General features: G+C 40.1%; 3 protein-coding genes across 6 annotated transcripts; 1 reads left to right on the forward strand and 2 right to left on the reverse strand.

The window, feature by feature from the left end:
• Positions 1-541: 541 nt before the first annotated feature.
• Positions 542-7833, forward strand: hyls1 (HYLS1 centriolar and ciliogenesis associated). 4 transcript variants are annotated; one of them, XM_052100900.1, is made up of 12 exons: positions 542-913; positions 1143-1244; positions 1343-1459; positions 1563-1627; positions 1719-1963; positions 2063-2118; positions 5266-5426; positions 5539-5584; positions 5694-5757; positions 6645-6726; positions 7429-7455; positions 7555-7833. In XM_052100900.1, exons 2-12 carry the CDS (start codon positions 1145-1147, stop codon positions 7681-7683), a joined length of 1092 nt encoding a protein of 363 aa, XP_051956860.1. In that variant the 5' UTR covers positions 542-913; positions 1143-1144; the 3' UTR covers positions 7684-7833. The 4 variants fall into 4 exon arrangements, with proteins under 4 accessions (XP_051956860.1, XP_051956861.1, XP_051956859.1 ...); XM_052100901.1 differs by having other exon boundaries at positions 543-913; positions 6645-6732; positions 7552-7658; XM_052100899.1 differs by having other exon boundaries at positions 544-913; positions 1097-1244; positions 7552-7831.
• mrpl4 (mitochondrial ribosomal protein L4) lies at positions 7807-12826 on the reverse strand. The gene is made up of 9 exons (XM_052100897.1): positions 12665-12826; positions 12422-12503; positions 11829-11997; positions 10199-10250; positions 9678-9795; positions 9441-9547; positions 9174-9283; positions 8698-8771; positions 7807-7993 (listed from the first exon to the last, which is right to left on the reverse strand). Exons 1-9 carry the CDS (start codon positions 12710-12712, stop codon positions 7848-7850), a joined length of 906 nt encoding a protein of 301 aa, XP_051956857.1. The 5' UTR covers positions 12713-12826; the 3' UTR covers positions 7807-7847.
• Positions 12827-13648: 822 nt separating this feature from the next.
• On the reverse strand, positions 13649-15583 carry c32h6orf120 (chromosome 32 C6orf120 homolog). Its single transcript, XM_052100904.1, has 2 exons — positions 15456-15583; positions 13649-14798 (listed from the first exon to the last, which is right to left on the reverse strand). The coding sequence occupies exon 2, from the start codon at positions 14757-14759 to the stop codon at positions 14202-14204; it is 558 nt and encodes a 185-aa protein (XP_051956864.1). The 5' UTR covers positions 14760-14798; positions 15456-15583; the 3' UTR covers positions 13649-14201.
• Positions 15584-24754: the final 9171 nt, after the last annotated feature.

Raw genomic sequence — 24754 nt, forward strand, 5'->3', positions numbered from 1 at the left:
AAATCATGTTTATTCATGAGCCGCGATGGAAACTGGAAGATGATTGGTGGGAGTTTAAAGTGGGCGTGTCTTAAACTCCAGTGTGGTACCTGCTGTGGGTACCTCTTGTTAACGGCAGAAGCCTTCTACAAAGTTAGCGGAGAATAGCTTAACGCGGCGGTACACAGGTTATGTGACAAGAGGTCGTTTTTTTAATGGATGTCTATTGAGGAAATGCTTAGGTGTGGTGAATAATCTGCTCTTGTGAGGAAACAGCTCATCACTTAATGAATTGACCACCTGTCATCTAATCTTCAACATGTTTTACACTTAAAACCCATTTTGAAATTAACTATGTGTGGAGTTTTACTACAATAAAATGTCTGTTTTATAATAGAAGACGCGGACAATTTTGCGACATTTAGGTGTCAGTTTACGGCGCTCCCCATAAATATGTATGGTATCCGCAAACAGTGACTTACTGTTGTAACACGTTAGTTAACCGTTACGGTCGTATGTTAGACCCGCTGAGATTGTTATCTATTTTAAAAGAATCTTACGTAGATCCAGAACGTAACATTACAAAGCTTGGAAATCTTGACAGGATATGAAATGAGGTGCCTCAATAGTAAAAGACTCACGCAATATGTCAAAGTACGACAAATATAATGTTGCTGTAAATAATTGTCACATGTTTCCTATTTTGAAACCTCGCTAAAGGGTATGAAACGTCAGATCGGGTAAAATACTTCAAAATATTGCAAAATCCTTTGTAAAATGAAATACATTGGACAGTCTCCCATACATCAGAGGGCGCTATAACTTCTCATGGACACGCTTTCTTACTTGGCCTCCGTTTTTTATTTTGAACACGAAACCGCCGCCGTTGTCCTGGTACTGAAGACAACAACTGTGAAATCGTAGCGAATTAAAGGTGAGCAAAACAGACGGACTGTTATGCTTTAAAGTTTCTGGGTGTTGTATCTTTTATGTAGGTTTCGACATCAACCCTCTTATTTAACACTATGAACGAGTTAAAATAAAGAGGTCTCTACATTGTGTTTTTCGTTTGGGTGTTGTTTACATTTCGCATAAAGATGTTTTCTCTTGAGGACAGAAGCTGTTATTTGACTGATATCTGACATGTGGATCTGTCTATCCAGAAATGGATTATCTAAACTTTTCAGAGGAGGAGATCCAACAGCAATTGGCTGCGCTTGGATACAGTAGTATTCCCAAACAAAGACTGCGGGAATTCAAGCGAGGTGGGATTTGTTTCATGAAAAGGCACTTATTTCCATTTTTTTACCTCTTATCTAAGCTTACCTTGAGGTAATGGTGTAATGATATGAATCTCCACCAGATCTAGATCAGCTGATTCGTCATGAAAAGTCAAAGAGTCACAACTCCAGTGAGTGGACTTCCCCAACATCTCACAGCAGCTCTAGCAAAAGTCCGCCTGCGCTGTTTAAAGAAAAAGGTGAGCGGTCACTCCTGCTTTATGATGTGCATGTTCATCTAATAGCCAAGGATTTGTGAACAAACATGACCAAACTGTTTCTTGTTTTTTCTTCTTCTCTCAGTTCAGCTTGGGACTGACCATAACTACGTTTTTTATGACACCAGCTCAGCAGGACAACAGAGAGAGGTATGTTTTTAGCACCTTCAAATTAAGGAGCATCTTTTTAACACTTCTGACTGTTCAAAAAAATCTTTTTTTTTGTCTTTTCCATTCCTAGATTTTCACCTCTACATTTAATGAGGACGATTATAGAGAATCTGGTATGAATAACTACTATGATTCGTATCTGCGGCACTCTGTAGCTCACAGACCTGCCCGTCCCTCCACGGCACCCAACAGGCTGGAGACTGAGGAAAGGCCCTCTGAAATCTTTCACTCCATTTTGGATACTAGTGAGATGACAAGTCTTGACAGAGACAATCAGGCTCGTTCAAAGCCTGTGATTAAAAGGAAAGTGCTAAGGTAAGGACTCATTAATGTATGTCTTTTTCTAATATATGATTACATGTTTGTCATGTTTGGCACCACATGTGCATTAAAAGTAATTATCTTTTTATTCAGAAAGCATCAAGGGCAGTCTCATGTCTGTGATGAGTCTACACACAGTGAAGACTCTGGTAAGACTTGTGGTTATGTTTGATATGCCTCCTTTCTCTTTCCATGAAATAAAACCTCCCACACACCAGGTGGCTCCATTGGCTTTGTAAACGCATCTAAGTTCTTAACAGTAATCTTCTTAGTTACATTCCACCTCCCTCTCAGCCATCTGCTTGGCTCAGAAGCTAAGTTGATTTACTGGTGGTTGAAAGGGAGATCTGTCTGTCCACCTCAGGATGTATAAAGCTTTTGACAGCAATTTGGAAAATGAAAACGAGGATGATGATGATGGATCCCTGTCCTCCTCATTTTGGACCGATCAGGAGAGTGATGGGGAAAACAGAGATAACGTTAAGAAAGACAACAAAAAGATTGAGAGGATACCTGATATAGACAGTCAGGATGTGAAAGAAGGCTTTGTAAAGGCAGGTGGCAGAAAGACAGGGAATGAGCTGGAATGGGACAAATATTTGCAGGCTGAGACAAATCCTGGAGCAGATGAAGATGAAAGTGAGGAAAAAAGAGAATGTTTAATGTGTAGAGATGAAAAGGTTAAAAGCATAGAGATAACTAGAACAAAAAAAGAAACATTGGAGAGTGAAGAGGAGGAAGAAGAAAGTGAAGAATTGGAAAAAGTGAGTGAAGAAAGGGAATTAAGAAAAAAGAGCTATGATGAAGACAAAGAAGGGATTGAGCTGTGTGAAGAGGAAACAATTGGGGATGAAAATGATAGTGAGGATGAGAGAGAGTGCTTTGTCAATGGAGAGGAGAATGGCAAGGAAAAACCCCAAAATTATATTTTGAAAGATGAGAAAGAGGAGGTAAGTGTGGAGGAGAGTGAAGAAGATTCAGAAAGTAGAGAAGAGAGAAGGAGTGCTGAGAGAAGAGAGAATCTCACCGAGGAAGAAAGCACAGGTGAAAGTGGTGAGGAAAACAATGATTTTTCAGAGGATGAGGAAGGAGAAGAAAATGAAGAGGGAGAGAATGTATGCTGTGTATCAGAAGATGATGAATGGATTGAGGGAGAATTAGTTGAGAAAAAATCTTTTGTGAAAGAAGAAAGCATTGGAAACTCCAAAAGCAATGAGTCAGGGAGCAGCAGAGAGGATGAGAGAGCACCTAATAGTGAGGAAGAAATGGATGTCAAAGGTCTAAAAATGGATGAGGAGGAAAGGGAGTCTTTTGCTAAAGGGAGTACAGGGGCAACCCCTGACAGTGATGAGAAAGAGGAGAATGAAGACAGTGAAGATGAAGAGAGGGAATGTTTTGTGATAGATAGTGACACAGCAATCGATCCTGAACCTGTTGACAAAAACAGTGAAGAAAAAGAGGAAAATCAAAGAGAATATTTACAAATTTCAGAGGATTTGGCAGAGAACAGACATGGAGGAGACACATGTGAGAATGGTGCAGAAGAGGAGCGGCAATGTTTCATGAATGAAGATGGCACAGAAAGACTGATTAGAGAGCAAAACTGTACAGGTGAAGAAGACCAGGAAGTATCTAATGGAGGCTGTGAGAGAGAGTGTTCTTTTGATGAACCTAATGCTCATGAATTTGTTGAGAATAAACCTGTTAGTCTGAGTACTGTGGAGGACAAGCAGTCGTGGGCAAGCGATGACTGTGTTATTGTAACCACTGGTTGCTCCCAGAAAGGAGAGGAAGATAATTATGACTCTGTATCTGCATGGGAACAAGAGCATGATGAGGAACAGCAGAAGAACGAAACTAGAGATGTGTGTATTAAGAGACAAACTTGTGAGGATTTTAATGAAAGTTTGGGCAGCCCCACAGCTAGCATTTTAACGTCTGGTTATGGCACCTATAGACCGGACTCATCTAAAGACGGAGATCCAGAGGAACCAGATTATAGAGACGACTGTACTCTAACTGGATTAGAAGAAGCGAGCGAGTATCCTTTGAATGCACATGATTATGAGGATGACAGCAATCTGGTTTGGTTTAGAGACAATCCATCAGTAGAAACCTCTGAGAGAAGCGGTTATGTCCAGGTTCAGAGAAAGGATGCAAGGCAAAGTGTAACCATACAGCACAGTACCGATCAAAGCCTAGATGGATCTGAGGATAACAAGCATCAATCTCCTGACATGTGTCACAGAAATGACCAAATCCTCATCATGCCTGAAAGCCAAAATCATGAAGCTGACCAGCAGAGTTCCACTGAGCATGAAAGCATTGTTACCCAAAATGTGGCATATTTCAATGATGGCTGGGAGGTGGCGGCTCTGCAGTATAACCTTGACCACCCTTTTAATATAAGGCATAGGAAGACCAAAGGTGAGGGGAGATCAGAGGAGAAGCAATATTATGATGGGCATGAAAACAAAAAGAAGAGAAAGGAGAAGAAAGTCCGAGCATATATTGCTGCCATGGTGTGTTACACTTAAAAGAATAGTTCACCCAAAAAGAAAACATTTCTCATCATCTTCTCACCCTCATGCCATGTGTATGACTTTCTTCTGCTAAAAACAAAGATTTTTAGAAGAATATCTCAGCTCTTTAGGTCCTTTCAGTGCAAATTAATGGTGACCAGAAATTGAAAGGTCCAAAAAGCAGCATAAAAGTAATCCATAAGACTCCAGTGGTTAAATCCATGTCTTCAGAAGCGATATGATAGGTGTGTGTGAGAAACAGATCAATATTTAAGTCATTATTTACTATAAATCTCCACTTTCACATCTGAAATTGAAAGAGGAGATTGATAGTAAAAAAAAAGGACTTAAATATTGATCTGTTTCTTACCCACACCTATCATATTGATATGGATTTAACCACTGGAGTCTTATGGAACTATTTTATGCTACATTTATATGCTTTTTGGACCTTCAGATTTCTGGCCACCATTTACTTGCATTGAAAGGACCAACAGAACTGAGACATTCTTCTGCTTGACACAAATTAATATTTTTAGAAGAAAGTCATACATATCTGGGATGTCATGAGGGTGAGTAAACGAAAGAAGAATGAGATAATAAAATTTTTTGGGTGAACCATTCCTTAATCCTTTAATCCTAAATGGATTAAAATTGATATGCTTAATACATAGTTATAAAGAAGGAACAAATGTTTCTGTGCCTGACTGTACTGCATTCTTGCTTTTGAATTGTTGTGCTGTTAACATCAGTAATTATTATTATGTGTTGTAGGTGCAGTTAGTGAGCTGGAGGAACAATTGGACCAGATGAGGATTGGTGCACAACATGTAAAATATGACTCTGAGAGTGAAGAAACGGGTAGTTACAGTGACAGATCCAGCTCCGCAACAGAGGACCTGCCAAGTGCTTTCCGAGAATACATGAAAGGCATGGTCAGTACACAGAGACTCTTTCGTCTTAAAGTGACATTGATGCCCAGCATCTCATTTTAACAAAGCTCATGCAGTTGTGTCCTATCCTTTTTCTTATACTTTGCTGTCACAGAAAAGATCACACAGTGAGAGTGATATCCAAACTCGTCCAAAGTCATGTAAGTTACTGACTGAAAAGAGTATCAGTATGGTTGAACAACCATGTGTTTTTATGACTTGTTTGCAATTATTGTCTTGAATTTATACAAGATCTGATTTTCTCCTTAGTTATACGGCCAGTTTTTGATCATCCTCACACAAGGAACTTAAAGAAATCTGATCCAGTGGCTAAGTAATGCATAATTATTTAATTGAATTAAATAATTTAAAAGGAATAGTTCACCCAAAATTGAAAATTCTCTCATCATTTACTCACCCTCATGCCATCCCAAATGTGTATGACTTTCTTCTGCAGAACACAAACAGATAACAAATGTCTCAACTTTCTAAGTCCATACAGTGCAAGTGAATGGTGGCCAGAACTTTGAAGGCATATAAAGGCAGCATACAAGTAATCCATATGACTCCAGTGGTTAAATGCATGTCTTCAGATGCGATATGATGTTGTGGGTGAGAAACAGATCAATATTTTAGTCCTTTTTTACTATAAATTCTCCTCCCTGCCCAGTAGGTGGCAATATGCATTAAGAATGCAAATCCCCATAAACAAAAGAAGAATGTGGAGATTTATTGTAAAAAGTACTATAATATTAATTCATAAATTAATATTGATCTGTTTGCCACCCACACCTATCATATCGCTAAGGAAGATATGGATTTAACCACTTTTATGCTGTTTTTATCTGCTTTTGGACTTCAAAGATCTGGCCACCATTAACTTGCATTGTATGGATCAACAGAGCTGAGATATTTTTCTAAAAATCTTTGTGTTCTGCAGAAGAAATAATTTCATATACATCTGGGATGGTATGAGAGTAAGTAAATGATGAGATTTTTCATTTTTGGGTGAACTATCCCTTTAAAACAGCTGTGTGAGTGGACTGTATATTGAACATTGACAAAAGAATCCTATTAATTTAAAAGGCTCAACTTTTAAAACATTAGTTACAGACACTGTACCTCAGAGCTTTGCACTCTGACTAAAGTGGATATAATCCATTAAGCATCACAAACTGATCATAACTTTGATCTGAGAGTGTGTCGGCTCTTCTTTCTCAGGTATTTCCAGTATAAGCAGGAGTGGGAGATGTTTAAACCTCCAGGAGAAAAGAGCAGGAAGGAGCTGCACTGGGCCATCAGGGTATAAGTAACCATGTGTTTTTATTAATCCAAAAATTTTACATTTAGATCTGTCACATTGCCACTAAACGGGGTGTCCCACTAGCCATTTTTTCCTCCTATTCAGTTGTGAGCTTCATTTACATTTATATGATTAGTTGGAGCTTCTGAAAAAATGAAGACATCTTCTTGCTCTGATCAAAACTTTTCCCTTGGCAAATGCTAAGCCACATATCGCGAATGCTGCTTGTTCTTCATGGTAATTTTTTTGTAACCAGGATCATTTACACTTAAAAGGCTAAAAAAAAACAAGAAAGCAGACGTAGAACTGTCTGTTTATTGTTTTTAATTTTCTTCCTCACTGTGCATTGACATATGTGCACAGTACACCCCATAGATTAAAAAGGAAATATTTACTCCACGAATTGCATACCAATTGAGTATTACAATAGTTTATTTTTGTGCAGGGTGTACCCGTTCTTATTTCGGCAAGCTTCACAGGACCGAATCAATCTTGTTTTTTTTCATCACCCCTCTTACATTCTTCAATTGTTGTGTTATAATCGATGTTTGTGTTTGCTAGAGACACCAACTTAAAAATATAGTATTTTGATGTCCCTGCTTCTATTAATTATGAAATGTAGATGTTTTGCGGTTTACACAGAATACTTGAACCTCTATTTTTATTAGAATATTTAAAAATAAATATTTTTTTTCTCCTCAGGAGCAACTTCTGTATCAGCCACCACCAGTAAGGAATAGAAAATATATATATATTTTTTAATTATTAGAAAGTTCAATATTTTGTCTATTTGCTCAGATTTAATCCTCCTCCTCATATTTACAGCAGAGACCTCCGAAGAAGTACATCCCCAACAATTATGTCGTTCCAACAGAGAAGAAACGATCTGCGCTAAGATGGGAGATCCGACATGATTTAGCACATGGCATTATTCCACCAAAAATCTCCTACCCCTGACCAAGCATGTGCCACTTGTGCCTTGTCTTTTATATACACTTTAAATGCTATTATTTATGATATTAAACAAGTTTTTTTTACACTGTGCATGGTGTTTGAAATGAGAGATCCAGATCATTGTTTTTATGAAATAAACATTTATTTATTGGGTCCGTGTGCTGTGTTCATGGCAAGTCACTGTAGGGGAGTTTGAAGGGATATAAAGGAGTGTATCGCACATCATGCCAAAGAAGTTTATTTTCTAGAAATTTTACAGCATCAAGAGTAAGAACCAGACTCTCGTGTTTCAGCATGCTGTGGACGTTTAGACCTGTAGAAATGAACAGATGAATTGGAGATGATGTTTCTCTTAATAACCGATCTAAAAGGTATAATCCAGGTTTAATACAAATTAAGACCAATCGACTTATTTGTGGCTTAGTGTTGGTTACAAAAATACATTTCTTTAAAAAAAAAAATAAAACTGAGGTTACAGTGAGGCACTTACAATGGAAGTCAATGGGGCCAATCCGAAAATGTTAGAATACCGTTTCAAAAGCACGGCCACAAAATGTAACAATATGCATGTTGACATGATTTTAGTGTTACTAAACTCGCTTACTAACCTTTTCTGTGTAAAAGTTCTATCCAATTTTACAACATTAAAGCCATGATGACGTAATGTGGTAAACCCTAAAACTATTGTAAAAACAAAGATTTAAACAACTTTACAACTCACATATACCTTTAGCGTTAACAGAAAAAATAATGCAAGTGCTTTTATAAAATAAGCTTCACATTTCTGCCTTTAAACCCTACAAAAATTGGCCCCATTCACTTCCATTTCAAGTGCTTCACTGTAACCAACAGTAAAGCACGAGCAAACCGAAATACTTTTTTGTGGTAATCAACATTCTGCCACAAATGCTGTTCATCGAGCTTAACTTGTATCGAACCCGAAATATTTATTTCATACAAGATTTAAATCCATTAAAATGTACATTTGATCTATGGTTACAATGTTGATCTATTTACCTATTACTGGAATGACATTCACAGTTTTTAAATCTTCAGTGGCCTTAAGAATGTTCTGAGGGAATTCATCACCACTAAAACAAAAAAAATCAAAGATGAAAACTATGTCTGTGGGCTTTGTTTTCATTTTTTTTATCAACAATATTTTAGATTAATTTGTAAATGAATGTTCATTGCAGGTGTAAAATATGTATATATTAGTTGTGACTGGTCACCATTTTAATCACTTTGATGCAAGATATTTTAAATGGTCAGGCAGTGTGAATATTTTAGAAATTCCATGTCCTCAATTAATAGAAGTTCATTAAAGTGGCATGCGCAATATCAAATAAGCATAATTCTGTTTAAAACAGTTTAGTTAGCATGTGCGCAAACATTTATATTTATTTTTTAACAGTTCGTGCAAACTACTCTTCTATATTGTACTGTATATCATGGTGGCAAATGGCCTATACATCAATTCTTGCATGTCTTACATGTCAACAATAAGGACTGAGTCCCCCCACTGTCTGTGTTTGACCAGGTCCTGGAGGTATTGAGGGTCTGGAGTGGGAATTTCCAGCGAGTCCACAATATGGAGGTAATCCTAAGAAATGAATGAGACATTCACTTAAGTTAAGGATACAACACATCTTAATCGAAGCCTTCTATTTAACAGAAAATGTATTCAATCAGTTTGCTGCCTCTACTATCTATATACAATCAGAAGCAAGAAAGATTTTCACAGTGTATTCCCATCTCACCTGAGCCAGTTTGGAAGTCAGTGCAATTTTCAGACCTTGTGCCCGCACCTTCATGGGTAACATGTAATAATAACTGGTGGGTCCCCGTGGACCATGAGCTACTCCCCCTGAATAAGGAAGAGGTGCATTTATTTAGTAATTAACTGGTCCACTGATATGTCATAAACTGTAAAAAAATAGAAAATTTATGCTCCTGTCCAAAATATATATTTTTTGCATCTAATTCTTATAACTCACCTCCCCTCCATAGTGGAGAACGAATGCTTCCATGCCGTGCCCGGCCACTTCCTTTCTGGTTCCATGGTTTCCTGCCTCCACCACTGACTTCAGCTCGAGACTTGACCTTTGCATGGCTCTACAGTAATCATGTTATATATTATTTGTTACATAGATCATACACAATGATTCAATATGAATAAAGTCAACAAAACATCATTGCTACAGTGTCTTAAAGGGATAGTTTACCCAAAATATATAACTGTGCCTTCATTTACTCGACCTAATTCACCCATTCACTTTCACTGTATCTTTTTCTATTCAATGGAAGTAAATGGTTACTGAAGTTATCATTCTGCCTTACATCTCCTTGTGTGTTCCACAGAAGAAACAAAGTCATACAAGTTTGGGACAACATGGGGCTCAGTAAATAATGACATACTTTTCAATTTTGTGTGAACTAATCCTTTCATGCACACTGCAAGAGCAAATTTCACACTAGAAAGCATAGTGCACTTTACAGTAGCAGAACAAGTACTTACTATTCTCTTGAAATTACGTTGCCAGACCTCTACATCATGGAGAATGTCCAGTCTATTAACAGAAACAAATTGTATCATGTACAGTATAGCCGAACTCCAGCAAGCCTGTATGGACTATGGATATCACAAGAAATTGATTTCTTTAATTTTGTTGATAAGTGTTTTAATGCTAAAAGTGCAGAGATCATTAAAGGATCAATCAATAATTTATATATATATATATATATATATATATATATATATATATATATATATATATATATATATATATTTTTTTTTTTAATTTATTTATTTTTTTTTTGCTAACTGCTAAACTTTTAAACAGAAAGAACCGGTAATAATAGAATAGTTGCGGAGTTCAAAAAAGCATACTACCCATATACACACTCACTGAGCACATTATTAGGAACACTATGGTCCTAATAAAGCATTTCCATGCATTTCCAATGCATTTCCGTCCACAGAACTGCCACTCACTGGATGTTTTATGTTTTTGCCACCATTCGTAATAAACTCTAGAGACTGTGGTGTGTGAAACTTCCAGGAGATCAGCAGTTACACAAATACTCAAACCAGCCCATCTGGCACCAACAATTATGCCACAATAAATTTTTCCTCTATTCTGATGGTTGATGTGAACATTAACTGAAGTTCCTCACCCCTATATGCCTAATGCATTGAGTAAGTGTACAGGTGATCCTAATAAAGTGCTTAGAGAGTATAAACAAATATGGCAGAAATAGTAAAAGTAGTATGCCTTTCTGAACTCGATCAGTGTTTTTAAAAATGGTGCTGGGTGCTGACATCACATGACCTGCTGAAAATTACTCAATTATTTATCTCAATGTCCTGTAATTGGATGCTTTCGCTGGCACCGTATATCAATTGTGGCTGACTGTAAATAGCACATTTATACAATGACTAGGGATGCACCGATGACAAAATGTATTGGCCAATTATTGACCAAAACAATCGGCATATCGGTAATAAGCATGAAAACATGCGTAAAAGGTTTTTCTATAATTCATTAGTAATAATACACTTACAAATAAAAACTCTGTAAATTCAAATGCACAATCCAAAAATAATCAAAACCATAATATGTAAAGGGTTGGCACTCCTAAGAACATGTCATATTTATTTTTATCCTGCATTAATAGACGTGATGGTTGAGAAAGTGACACTTTCACATAGGCTAAAAGATGACTGAAACCATTAAAAATGCTTTGAAACAAGGAGACTTTGACTTCTGAGATATCAGTATGATATCCATTAATGCTGTATGATTGACTGAATTAAGATTGAAATTGCAATATGGCTCAATGGAAATTATTTATTGTTAGAACGGTGAAAAAGCTTTTGTACCTCTTTGCACATTTTTTAAGCATTCCAAAGTAAAACAGTGATATGACAAAATAAGGCAAGTGGCAAAATATTGGTATCATTATCGGCCTTGAGTTTTTTTTTGTTAAAATCGGTATTGTATTTGTCAAATATTTTCATATCAGTGCATCCCTAACAATGACATCTGTAACTGATGCTGCATGATGCTGTAACTACATTGCTAGGTGTCAGCGCAATATAAACATGAATTTTACTGAGTGCACCTTTAAGAATCTGTATGGTTTACCTGACAGGTACTGAGAAGACGTCAGGGTGTAGGTCAACCACACCAAGGGGTTCACTGTCACAACTTCCCAAAGATTGAAGCCATGTCTGAGTGGTTGTTAGGTGATTTGGGATATCGGCCTCACATCTGCGCAGCACTGGAAGATCAGAGCCAGATGGAGCTGCCCTCTCTGAAATAAAGATTATACGTTGTTATTATTATATGTATATTCAGTGCACTGATAACACACATTACAGGCATTTGAAAATTCACATTAGAACCGCAACAAAAAATTGCATTTAATATTATCTTTAACAATTATTTACCATGTAAACCAAAGTTCCTGATAAAATACTACAATAACTGTTAATGTTACTACTGTAAAACCATAATTAATGTTATTTATATTCATTTTTTTATGACATGTTCCCGCAGCAACAGATCTGTAATTATAATATTTTGCGGGAAAATATGGCTCCATCTCAGGGATGTGAGGTACTAAACTAGAGGGAGTGTAATAAGATGTAATCATTTAAAAGCCTGAACCACTTATATTTGTAATGTATTACATGCACTCTGCCCACAATTATTAAATTGTCAAAACTCAATCCTACTTTTTCGCGGAACTCCGATGAGATTTGATGGAATTCGCAGATTTGATGGAAGTACGCTTTCTCCAGAAACAGATGACATTAACTAGTTTGAAGTAAAAATAAAATATATATATATATATATATATATATATATATATATATATATATATATATATATACATAAAAACATATTTATATATCATCACAGGACACTTCACAATTAAAGGCAAAATAAACGTCTTGCAAATCAATTCGTGTACTTACCCTTTTAACAACAGTCCTCCCGCATATAGCTATCGTGGCACGAAACATGATTCGGGCTAAAATAAATACGAAGTGCACTCCTGTTGTGATTTTGTCTCTCACATAAGTGAGTTTACCGTCAGGCCTACAGCTGGAAGGTCGAGTTAGCGTGAGCACGGTTCCGTCGCCGATATATGACGTAAACGGATTTTGATTTCTGCACATGGAAACAGTAGAGCCCAAATAAAAACATAAATGCAAGTAGTAGAGCCCAAACATATAGTAAAATAAAAATAAAAACTGTATTAAAAAAACAACAACAACAAAAAAAAAAACACGTAATCTAAAATTAAATAATAATAAAAAAAAATTCCGAGTCACCAGTTGGAATAAAAATAAATGTATAAACATATTTGTAAATGACAATTTATGGTCCAAGTATGTCCCATATTTATATTTTTCTATGTATTGTTTATTCTTTATTATGTATTTATATTTCTATATTATGCACATTTATCTTGTGTGTTATGTGGTGATCTTTCCATCATAGGCTATTTATTGTTGGTGCATTGTTAAGATGTCTGCAAGGGGAAGAAATCTATATGCACCTGTTTGTAGTGTATTTATCATTGGTGTTGAAAAAATAGTTTTAAATTGTGTAATTCTGCTGTGTTGACTCAATATTTTAATAACACAGTCAAAAGTGAAAGTAGTTATATATCTATGGATTGGTCAGATTTGAATTTACCTTATATTATAGAGCTCTGGCTCTTTTATCATTTTTAAACTAACACATTGACCAAGCACAGTAACAGTACAAGGCACACTAGGTATATTAAAGACTTAAGATAAGCTCTGTAAACAATGTCTAAATTAAGATTTACCCACCCACTCAGTAAAAAACTAGTAGAAAACCACATTGTTGTTCGCTCAACAATAGCACCAAAACAAGACAAAACAATCAGAATCTAAACACACTTTTAAGTGACATTAGATTCAGAGCAATTTTCAAAAATAACTAATTTTTTATTTGTCTTATAACTGTTATAGTTATAAGAGTCTTAGCTGTTTATCAGTCAGCAGACTCTTCTTGAGAATAGGCACAACAGTACAACGTTTGTCACAAGGTGATTTGTGGGATTGCATAGTGCAGTTTAAAACCTATAATTAACTAACCTAGATCAGTTAAAGACATTAAGACATAAGAAATGAATGCACCATATACACAGATTTTTTTTTTTTTTTAACAAAATCAATAAAATGTCAGAACAGAATAACAGGTCAAATTGAGAATTTTGTGTTAAGAATAGGAAATGCAACCAGTTCTATTGATATGTAAATATATAATTTGACAAGCAAATTTACAATTTGCATTTTAACAAAATTATGGACGAAATTTACATATTACTCAAAGAGTGGTGGTGACTCTACTAAAGATTTAGAAAGAACTTACAATACACTTTGTCAAAAATCTGGCCCACATTTTTTTGTTGTTGATCTAATTGGAAGAATGATTCCTTGTGGCAGGTGTTGTAATTTGGCAACTGGCACATCAAAATCAGAACAAAATTTCAATTACGATCTTAAGTATCCCAATTAGAATAGTCCAAAGGATCGACTCATCTTCCTCCATCACTTCCTCAGGGCCCTGAGAGTGTTTAGACTGACCAGAAGTCTCATCTGAGGAATAAGAGTTTTTCTCAGTATCATCTCTCAGTGCTGTCTGGTCATAAAACACCTTCATCTCAAACTCACTCTCCATGTAGGAGGGATGCCCGTAGATCCCAATTCCAACAGGCCTAACAAAATCCCCAGGGACCACCACCACATCCTGGCCACAGGTGAAAGACTGAAGCTTGTAGGTATCAAAGTTTGGCCGTAGCGTTTTGTCTGAGACGTAGAGATCTGCATCTCCCTTGAGGCTTTGCATATGCAAAATAATGCGTCCTTCGTGGTTGAGACGCAGATAGCTGTAGTTTCCTGCCCCAATATGGCCTTGCACAACATGGAGCAGGACCCATTCATCTGGCACAGAGGGCTCCTCTGAGTGCTGAAGAGAGCCCAGGGCCTGGGAGATGGCCACCATCACTAACAACCTACCCCAGCACAGCACCATGGTCACTGCAGCCAGACCCCAACTACATCAGTGAGCTGCCTGAAATAATAATACAAAAAATGTTAACCGAGTAGAAAATATTTCACAGAGCCTGAAGATTAGGAGTAGTGTATGACTCATCACACATTGCCAAGAGACTAAACCCAGAACCGATCTGTTCTTAAACCTTGCATAACTATGAATCGACACCATTGGACGTAGGTCACGTATCTCTACTACTGACAGCAACAGCGTAATGGCTGAGGCTGTTAAAAATATCTGTTACTATTTTCATAGCAGCCACAGAGCCATGATTGTACCGTCAGTCCAGCCAGAGGAAACTGCTTTGGGTGAAATAAATAGAAAAAAATCCCCCCCAAAACATACAACTATTTTCACTGAATGGTGCAAAAAAATCTTCCTTGGACGACTTGTACAGTTGTAAAGCAGATCATTAGTCTATCAGTCTAAAAGAGCGTTTGCATATACAAACAGCAGAAAGTAAAAGCATGAATCAGAAGTTGATTTTTAAACTAATCAATTTGTTCAAAATTAACCCCCCACTAATTCCTGAAACTTGAAAACACGAAAGATCATGTCAGCTAGTTAGCTTGCAGGCTAACAAGCATATGTTCAGTAGTTCTTATGAAACTGCAAAACTACACGTAATAAACGCGTTATTTAATATGTTCTCAGATATGTATTATTTTCAGTTACCGGTGCATTGTCAAAAAATATCCATGGGAAATGAGTGTCGGCGTCGTTACGTTTTGAATTTTCTTTTACAGGTGTTGAGTTGAATACTTGACGCTCTAGGGGTGCGTCCCATTCAGAAGTGATCATCCCTATTCCCTTTGAAGACTGTACCATACGCTGAGAGCTTGGGAGTGCTGAAAAGAGAGGGGCTTAAAAATAACGGTAATTTTGAACTCACTTTTAGAAGAATTTTATTAGAAATTCTCTTTGGAATGACCTAACAGAATAACGGTAATGGTTGTAATCCCTTATAAGTGCCATCCGAAGGCCTCATTTAGGCCGTTTGGAACGCAGGGTAGGAGATGATACCATTATAAAGCGCAACAGCGTCATCTGCGGGGCAGGAGGTAACCCCGAGAATTGAACAGAAAAATCAACGCGTTTCTTTGCATGCTTTAATGTAGTATTTTATTTAGAGCAAATGCACTCAAATGTCTGGGTGAAAGCTGCATTATCCACTAAGCCACCTGACCGGGGCTTGAGACGTTGACTCACATAACTAAAATTACTTTAGTAAAAACATATTCCCTGCAATGAGGCCCTTTTGTGCAACGTCCACACTAAGCAAATATTTTAGGATTGGATCTTTATCTTTCAGCTTGGTTAGTAGACTTGAATCTGATTACGTATATTTAGATTACATAGCTGGCCCTCATAACACGCTGTTTGTGAACTGGATTTTTGCGTGCAAGTATGTACTTGTCTGCAAAGTTGTTTTTACAATAGCTTTAAATAAGATGTGGATTATGTTTTTAGTATATGTATAGCTGTTTACTATACAGTATCTCAATATATAGTAGCCTATATTTTTAGTAAATTATATGTCTTTAATTTTACTTAAGTTTACAGAAAATACATTGCCCTTGATTATGTTTAGGTAATTATGGTTTTAGACTCATTATAGGCCTACCTTTGATCACTGTGTTTGAGAAATTCTAGACTTGTCTCATTTTAAAGTAGTTTTCCCAAAAGTTACAATTCTGTCATAATTTACTCACCCTCATGTAATTTCAAACTTTCTTACTTAAAGTTTCAAACTGTCTTTCTTATGCAGAACACAAAGGAAAAATATTTATGAATATTCTGGGCAGTCTTTTCAATACAATAGCTATTAATAGGGACTTAAAAGAACCCAAAAGTATCATATAAGTAGTCAATATGGCTCATGTTATATAATCCCAAGTCTTCTAAAATCATAGGAAATTGAAGTCATTTAATCAGTGAAAATGCTGACATCTGTTGCACGTTAATGAGCACTATGAGAGAAATCTGTTCACAGTGGCTCACATGTTCACACATTTTTGTCCTAAAAAATTCAATTCCTTGTGTGGACACTTGAGTCACTGTAACAAGAATTTAGGGTTGTTGCACCAAATCCCATCATATGCCTTAAGAAGAAGACTTGGAATATGATGCACAAGTTGCATGGACTACTTTATGATATTTGGGGTCTTTTTTATGCTTTAAAGTGAGGCACTATTGGTGGTGATTGGTTTAAGACAATACAGGAAGCACAGCTTCCCCTAAAATTACATAAGAAATTCAGCAATGAAGAGTTTAATATATGTACAAATAATTTATATAAATGCATATCTCTCTTTGTGAATTTAAATATTTTTCACTATCACATTGTTGTAGCAATGCAATCCGCAGTCCATTAAAGTCTGAAGTCGTGCTTCAATAGGAGTTAATGGCAGAAAATGTCCCCATTCAGATCAGTGTCATAAAAGATACATGCTTATTGGACGAGAGGCTCTAAATGCATCATATTGGACCCTGCCCAAAAGCCGTGCTTGTCTTGTAATCTTTGGGAGCCTTGTGAGCACTATTTGCATTGGCTCTGCATCTGATTGCCAATTGGATTTTAGGCTTTCAGTGTTCTTTAAGTTACTTAAAAGTAATCCATTACAAATTACTAACTACTTTAAAGTTATGATCAGATTACTTTACTGATTACTTTATTGGAAATTCAATCACATTACTAATTACTTTACTTTTAAGTTACTTTCCAACCTGATCTCATGAAAATGTGTACATATTTTATGAGTTAGTATGATTTCATATGATTTCATTTGTATAAATTCATACGATTTCATCACATACAAATTCCTGGATGTCTAATGCAGAAGTAAGTGTGAGTTCTGCACACGAGGTGTTAAGTACGTGCTTATTATTATTATGCCCTTACTTAAACCTCTTATCTAAACCTAAACTCTACCAATCAGTAGGGTGTGTAAACATGATAGGAAGCTGTTATGTGTGACCAGGGGTGCTTAATGTATCTCTGGGCCTATGGGCTCGCTGGTCCGCTCAGTCCTCCAAGTTGTTGAGCGGGGCAGAACTGCTGTGCATTGAACAGGTACTACACGGTTGCCTTTAATGGTTGCACACTGTCACCATGTCAACAACCGCATCTCCCACTGAAAGCATTTAAACGCGCTCCTCCTGCTGGGCCCCATGGGAGTTGTAGGCTCCTGGGCTACAGCCTGTATAAGCCTGTGTATTATTGCACCCCTGTGTGTGACACAGGACTCGCTGGTCTGGTGAGTCCTCCTTCAAGCTGTTGAGCGGGGCGGAACAGCTGTGCATTGAACAAGTACTACACAGACGCCTTTAATGGTTACACACTGTCACCATGTCAACAACCGCATCTCCCACTGAAAGCATTTAAACGCGATCCTCTCGCTGGGCCCCATGGGAGTTGTAGGCCCCTGGGCTACAGCGTGTATAAGCCTGTGAATTATTGCACCCCTGTGTGTGACAGAAGCAAGTAACTGTCACATATCAAATGGAAACGATGTCCAGCGACGTCATTAGCTGTGAAAGTCGTACATATTCATACGAGTGCGGTCGTACAATATCGTTCTGTGGCAGCGGGGGCGTGGTCAAGCGTCCGTCCAGAGAGAGAGAAAGCAGTAAGGGTGCTTGCATCTGAGCTAGATTATGTTTAACACCTGTTTCTAATTCCAGTGAGCATGGGGAGAGCAGCATATAAACAGCCACGCCACCCGGAAGCCTGTTTGAGCATACCGCCTTTGAAGCAGTGCCTCTACGCTGCATCTCAGCATGTAGTGTTGTGGAGGCACGCTTCAAAATAATCTCCCAGCTGGGTATTCCGAAAGAAATCCTCACCGATCAGGGTACAACCTTTAGGTCACGAAAACTACGTGAGCTTTACGAATTATTGGGCATTAAGTCAATTTGCCCCAGCGTTTACCATCCACAAACAGATGGCCTGGTGGAGCGATTTAATAAAACCCTTAAGAACATGATTCCTACGTTCGTGCACGAGGATGCTAGAAATTGTTATTTGATCACCTGTTATTTGCAGTACAAGAGATCCCGCAAGCCTCCACTGGGTTTTCCCCATTCAAGCTGCTGTATGGGCGGCGTCCGCAAGGCGTGCTTGATGTCATACGCAAAGCTTTGGAGGAGGGACCTTTAACCAGTAAAAAATTCAATACATTGTTAAACTTAGCGCAAAACTCCACCCTTTGTGGCGTCTAACACAGGAGAATTTGCTCCAAGCTCAAGAATGCCAGAGCCGACTGTATGACATGGGAACTCTGCAGTGGGAATTTGCACAGGGAGATAAGGTACTTGTATTACTCCCTACATCGAGCTAAAAATTATTCCCCAAGTGGCAAGGGCCTTTGAGGCAAAATACATCACCTCAACCTCCTGAAATTGTGGAGGGAGGCGGTCCCTATGAAGTTGGCTACGGTAGTTCTGGAGAGGGTGAAGCTCGGGATGGAGGTTAATACAAAAACACAATCATTTCACCCCTGTCACTTGTGGAGACCACCTCAAGGCTGTGAATACTTACGTACATGTGATTTTTATTTTTAATAAATTTGCAAAGATTTCAAACAAACTTCTTTCACGTTGTCATTATTGCGTATTATTTGTAGAATTTGAGGAAAATAATTAATTTAATCCATTTTGGAATAAGTCTGTAACATAACAAAATATGGAAAAAGTGAAGCGCTGTGAATCCTTTCCGGATGCATTGTATATACAGTAGTTGTGTTGTGGATAATGTAATTATGACAGTCCAGTGTGAGATAATAAGATTAATAAAGTGCAGTGCTGATGTATATTGATTTTGAGAGGTCAAGTGTTCAAAAGTTTGATTGCTTGGGGGAGAAGCTGTCATGTAGTCGGCTGGTCCAGGTCCTGATGCTGCGATACCGCCTGCCTGATAGTAGCATTAAGAGCAGCCCATGGCTCAGGTGGCTGGAGTCTCTGATGAGCCTCCGAGCTTTTTTTCATACACCGCCTGTTATATATGTCCTGGAGGGAGGGAAGCTCACCTCCAATGATGTGTCTAGCAGCTTTGCGGTTGTGGGGAGTGCTATTGCCATACCAGGCTGTGATGCAGCCAGTCAGGATGCTCTCTACAGTGCTGGTGTAGAACCATGTGAGGATGTGGTGGTTCATTCCAAACTTCCTCAGCCATCTCAGGAAGAAGAGGTGCTGGTGAGCCTTCTTCACAATGGCCTCAGTGTGGATGGACCATGTGAGTTCCTCAGTGATGTGGACACTGAGGAACTTGAAGCTGCTGACTCTCTCCACCGGTGCTCCATTAATGGTGATGGGCTGTGTCCTCTGTCTTTCCTCCTGATGTCCACTACAAACTCCTTGGTCTTACTGACGTTGAGGGAGAGGTTGTGCTCCTGACACCAGCATGTCAGAGTGTGCACCTCCTCTCTGTAGGCTGTTTCATCATTGTCAGCAATCAGATCTACCACCGTCATATCGTCAGCAAACTTAATGATGGCACTGGAGCTATGTGTTGCCACACAGTAATGTGTGTATAGGGAATACAAGAGTGGGCTGAGAACACAGCCCTGCGGTGCTCCTGTGTTGAGGGTCAGTGATGAGGAGATGTTGCTGCCCATTCTAACAACCTGACGTCTGCCTGACAGGAAGTCCAGGATCCAGCTGCACAGTGAGCTGTTTAAGCCCAGAGCCCGGAGTTTCACACCAAGCTTGGAGGGCACTATTGTGTTGAATGCTGAGCTGTAGTCTGCAAACCGCATTCTCACATATGTGTTCCTTTTTTCTAGGTGGGTGAGAGCAGTATGTATTGTAGATGCAATGGCATCATCAGTGGAGCGGTTGTTGCAGTAGGCAAACTGCAATGGGTCCAGTGAGGTGGGCAGCACAGAGCAGATGTGATCTCTGATTAACCTCTCAAAGCATTTCCTGATGATTGGGGTCAGAGCAACAGGATGGCAGTCATTTAAACAAGTCCCCAAATTGACAAGACTGCGGCGATTGCGACCTACTCGGAACGCAGCCAATGGAGGACGTTCATGGAATCTGTCCAGCAAGTAACTCGTCCAATTTCCGGATTGAGGTCCTCCGCAAGCAGTTTCGCCAGCTGTGCTCCAGTCAGGGCTGCACAGAGCTCCAACCTGGGAATCGATTGCTGCTTGCGTGGGGCGACCCTGGAACAGGCTAGTAAGAAGGCGACATGGAATCCTCCTTCGGGATTCTTTGAACATAAGTAGGCGACAGCCCCGTATGCCTTCTCCGAGGCATCACTAAAGATGTGAATCTCATGGCGGGTATCTGGCCGATCCATTGCGATAGGAGTGTAACATCTAGGGAGTGTTATCTGTGGTAGGTATTGTAGCTCATCCTCCCAGGCTGTCCAGGCCCGCTGGAGCTCATTGGGTAGCTGCGGATCGTCCCAGTCCCGATGGCTGGCCCATAGCTGCTGCACTATAATCTTTGCCCGAGTGGTATAGGGAAGGATGACCCCGAGAGGGTCATACTGGCTCGCCAGTACCCGGTAGATATTCCGCATGGTCAAAGTCTTGTACATGATAGGTCGGTGCTTAAATCCCAGGCAGTCCAGCTTTCAGTGCCAACTCAGGCCTAAGGTAGACTCTTTTGGGTCAGCTCTGTCATGGGAGAGCCACAGCTCCAGCTCAGTGGACCGGGCCTCTTGGGGTAAGTGCTTAATAACCTCAGGTACATTGCTAGCCCACTGACGGATATCAAATCCTCCAGAGGCAAGAATCTTGCGCAACTTGTCCAATAACTGTTGCGCCTCTTGTGCTGAGGGTAGGCTCTGTAAACAGTCTACGTAGAAGCATCGTTCTACTGAGGCTCTCACGTCATCACCCGGGGCACTGTGCTTTACTACATGATGCTGGAGTGCGAATGATGCACAGCAGGGGCTGCAAGTAGTCCCGAATGGCAGGACTCGCCATTCGTAGACATCAGGAGGGTCATCTCTGTGCATGTCACGCCATAGGAAGCGTAGTAGGGCCCGGTCCTCAGGTAGGAGTAGGACCTGGTGAAACATCCCACGGATGTCACCGCTTATTGCCACAGCATGCTCTCGGAACCGCAGGAGGACCCCTAGGAGTGAAGGACTCAACATAGGGCCAGGTAAGACAGAGTCATTAAGGTTCAGACCCTCATTTTGAAAGGAACAGTTAAATACTAAGCGGTCCTTACCATTGTGGTGAACCATGTGGTGCGGAATGTACCAGTTCTCACCTGAGGCCACATTCTCCACCTCCGACATTTTGACGGCCGCCCCATTGTCCTCCAACTTCTTGATCTCTGCCTTGTACACTTCCGCCAAGGCAGGGATCTGGGCAAGCCGTCGCTCCATTCCTCGGAGATTAGGCATCACTGCCTCCTTAGGGGCATGGAAGAAAGGAAAGTCTTTCCTGCGTAACAAGGGAGTAGCATAACAAAGCACTCCATCCACCTCCACTCGGGTGATCGCTGCTTCCAGGAGGCGGATAGCCTCTTGATCCTCTTTAGATCTGACAACCTGTTTCTCGCAGCGGTAGGGTAGAACATCGACTTGCCACAGCCTTTCAACATCCTTCCACAATGCAAGATCAGCGGGAGTGTAGGATAGGAAGAAGCAGTTCTGTGGGCCTATCTGACTCTTCACCAGTCTCACAGGTCCTTGCAGAGTCCATCCGAGCCTAGTCTGAATAGCAGCAGGTCCTCCAGCTGGGCCTAAGTGGACAGGGGATATAGGTGTAATGAGGTGAGTATTATCGGCACCAATGAGCAGAAGTAGGTGCACTCTCTCAAAGGCTTGCAGTGACAGGTCCCTTAGGTGCTTGTACCTTTCCAGAACACTCTGAGGGTAAGAATGATTGGCCAGGTCTAAGCGCTCAGCTGTAAAGGCAGCAGTGATCTCGAATACATTCTGGGGCTTCATCAGAGGTGAGATATGGAAAGAGACTGAAGAGCCATTGACTATCTGCACATCCTATCGGATGGTCCGTAGGGCTAAGTTCTCTGCCTGACCACAGACCCCCAGCTCTTTAGCAGCAGGTGATAGAAGATTTGTCCTCTCCGAGCCATCATCCAGAACGGCATAAGTGTCAAGGGTCTTGCCTTGGTAGCGGAGTAGGACTCTGACAACCTTCAAAAGTACCCGCTTGTCCGTAGCTGGTTTGTCTAGGTACAATGTGTCAGTAGCTGAACCAATTAAACAAGAACCCTCTGTCATAGGCTTGATGTTGTCATCATGTAGGATCTGGAGATGCTGACCTTTACAGAGACTACAGGGTTTCTTAAGGGTGCACTTAGCTGCTTGATGGGCGCGTCCGCAGCGCCAGCAGCGGTGATTCGCCGTAACCCAGTCGGTGATCTGTTGCTTATTAAAGGATTTGAAAGTGGGGCATTGACTAAGGTAGTGATCTTCTGAATCACAGTAGGGACAGAAGGCTTTAGGCGCCGCTTTGGAGGCCCTCAAACTGACTGTTGGAACTACAGGGCCTGTTGCGGCTGGTGGCTTAACAGGGCTAGCGTCTGTTCCATGGAGAACTGTGGCTGACCATCTGGCAAGGGCTCTGACTCTCCCACGGTCGGCCTGGGGCTCTGACTTTTGCCGCCGTTCAAAGATGTGGGCCTCACTGCTCTGGCACCATGACTCATACTGCAGCCATTCTGAGAAGTCTAAGAGGTTGTAAACTGCCCCAGGATGGCGGAACATGTGTCGCCTGAATTCTGACCACATCTCAGGGGGTAGCTTACAAAGCAGCCTCTCAACATGCGACCCGCACTTTAACTCTGATTTGCCCAATGTCATTAGCATTCCTACGAGGGATCTAACTTGCAGGGCAAAACCATCAAAGGCTACAATATCCCCTCGTCGGATATCAGGGGCATCCATCACTTTGGCTATCCTCCTAAGAGCTAGTTGATATGGCTGTCCGAATCTCTCAGTAAGAGCTGCCATAGTGTCAGAATAGGGGAAAGGTGAATTGAGATAGGAATCAGCTACCAGCCTTGCCTCATCTAGCCTCAGATGATCCAGCAGGATTTGGTAACGGAAGAGCTCTGTAGCGTCAGGGGGTAGGAGGTTCTCTAGGGCGATTCTGAGTCTAGTGAACTCACTCGGGTCCCCTGTATTAAAGTCAGGAATTGTTGGTGTGGGACCACGATATGTGCTCTCTCTCCCCCTAGGATACTGATTCAGTTGCCAGCTCAAGGAAGTCACGGATGTGGTCCTCCATCGGTCGGTCCTCGTGCTTTAGGCAAAGCAGCTGGTAGTTCGCTTGCTGAACCGCTGGATCCATAGTGTGGTCTGTCGTTCTGTAACGAATGCAGGAGTGAAGGCAGACGAGGAGGTGCGGATCCAAAAGCAGGTTCTTTATTATAAATCAAAGTGAGGGCAAACAAACAGGAACAAAGAAATATCCACGAGGGGAAAACAACATGAACGTGAAAAAACATCCACAGGCAGGAGAAACAACCATAACATTCACGTGCAACAACAGTCAACGACAGACAAGGACTAAACCAAAAACGAGGATATAAATACAAAAACATGGGAAAAAGGGGCCAATGAACAAACAGAACACAAACTAGGTGACAAGGTGATTAACAGAAACCAAAGGCAAATTAACAGGGGCAGGTGAAAACAATGAACAGTGAACACGAGGGAAAACAAGACCATGGAGGTACAAGGGTGACAAAAGTGAAAACTAAGGAATAACAAAAGTGACAAAATTACAAACAAAGGGCAACAGTGAGACAAGACAGGGTAACCGTTACAGTTACATAAGATAGTAAAAACTAGTTATGAATATTAAAAACACACAGAAAGAATGTAAAGCCAAAATCTGAGTCTCGTTGTATTGCTCAGGCTGCACTGCAGTGTCTATTCACAGGTGCAATCCCACTACTGATCGACATGGGGGCTTTGACCTGCTCCGTTTCCGACATGGGCCGGTGCACCCCTCCTTAGACGACTTGGTGGTCCCAGGCTC

Source organism: Xyrauchen texanus, chromosome 32, assembly GCF_025860055.1.
Source record: "Xyrauchen texanus isolate HMW12.3.18 chromosome 32, RBS_HiC_50CHRs, whole genome shotgun sequence".
Classification (NCBI taxonomy): Eukaryota; Metazoa; Chordata; class Actinopteri; order Cypriniformes; family Catostomidae; genus Xyrauchen; species Xyrauchen texanus.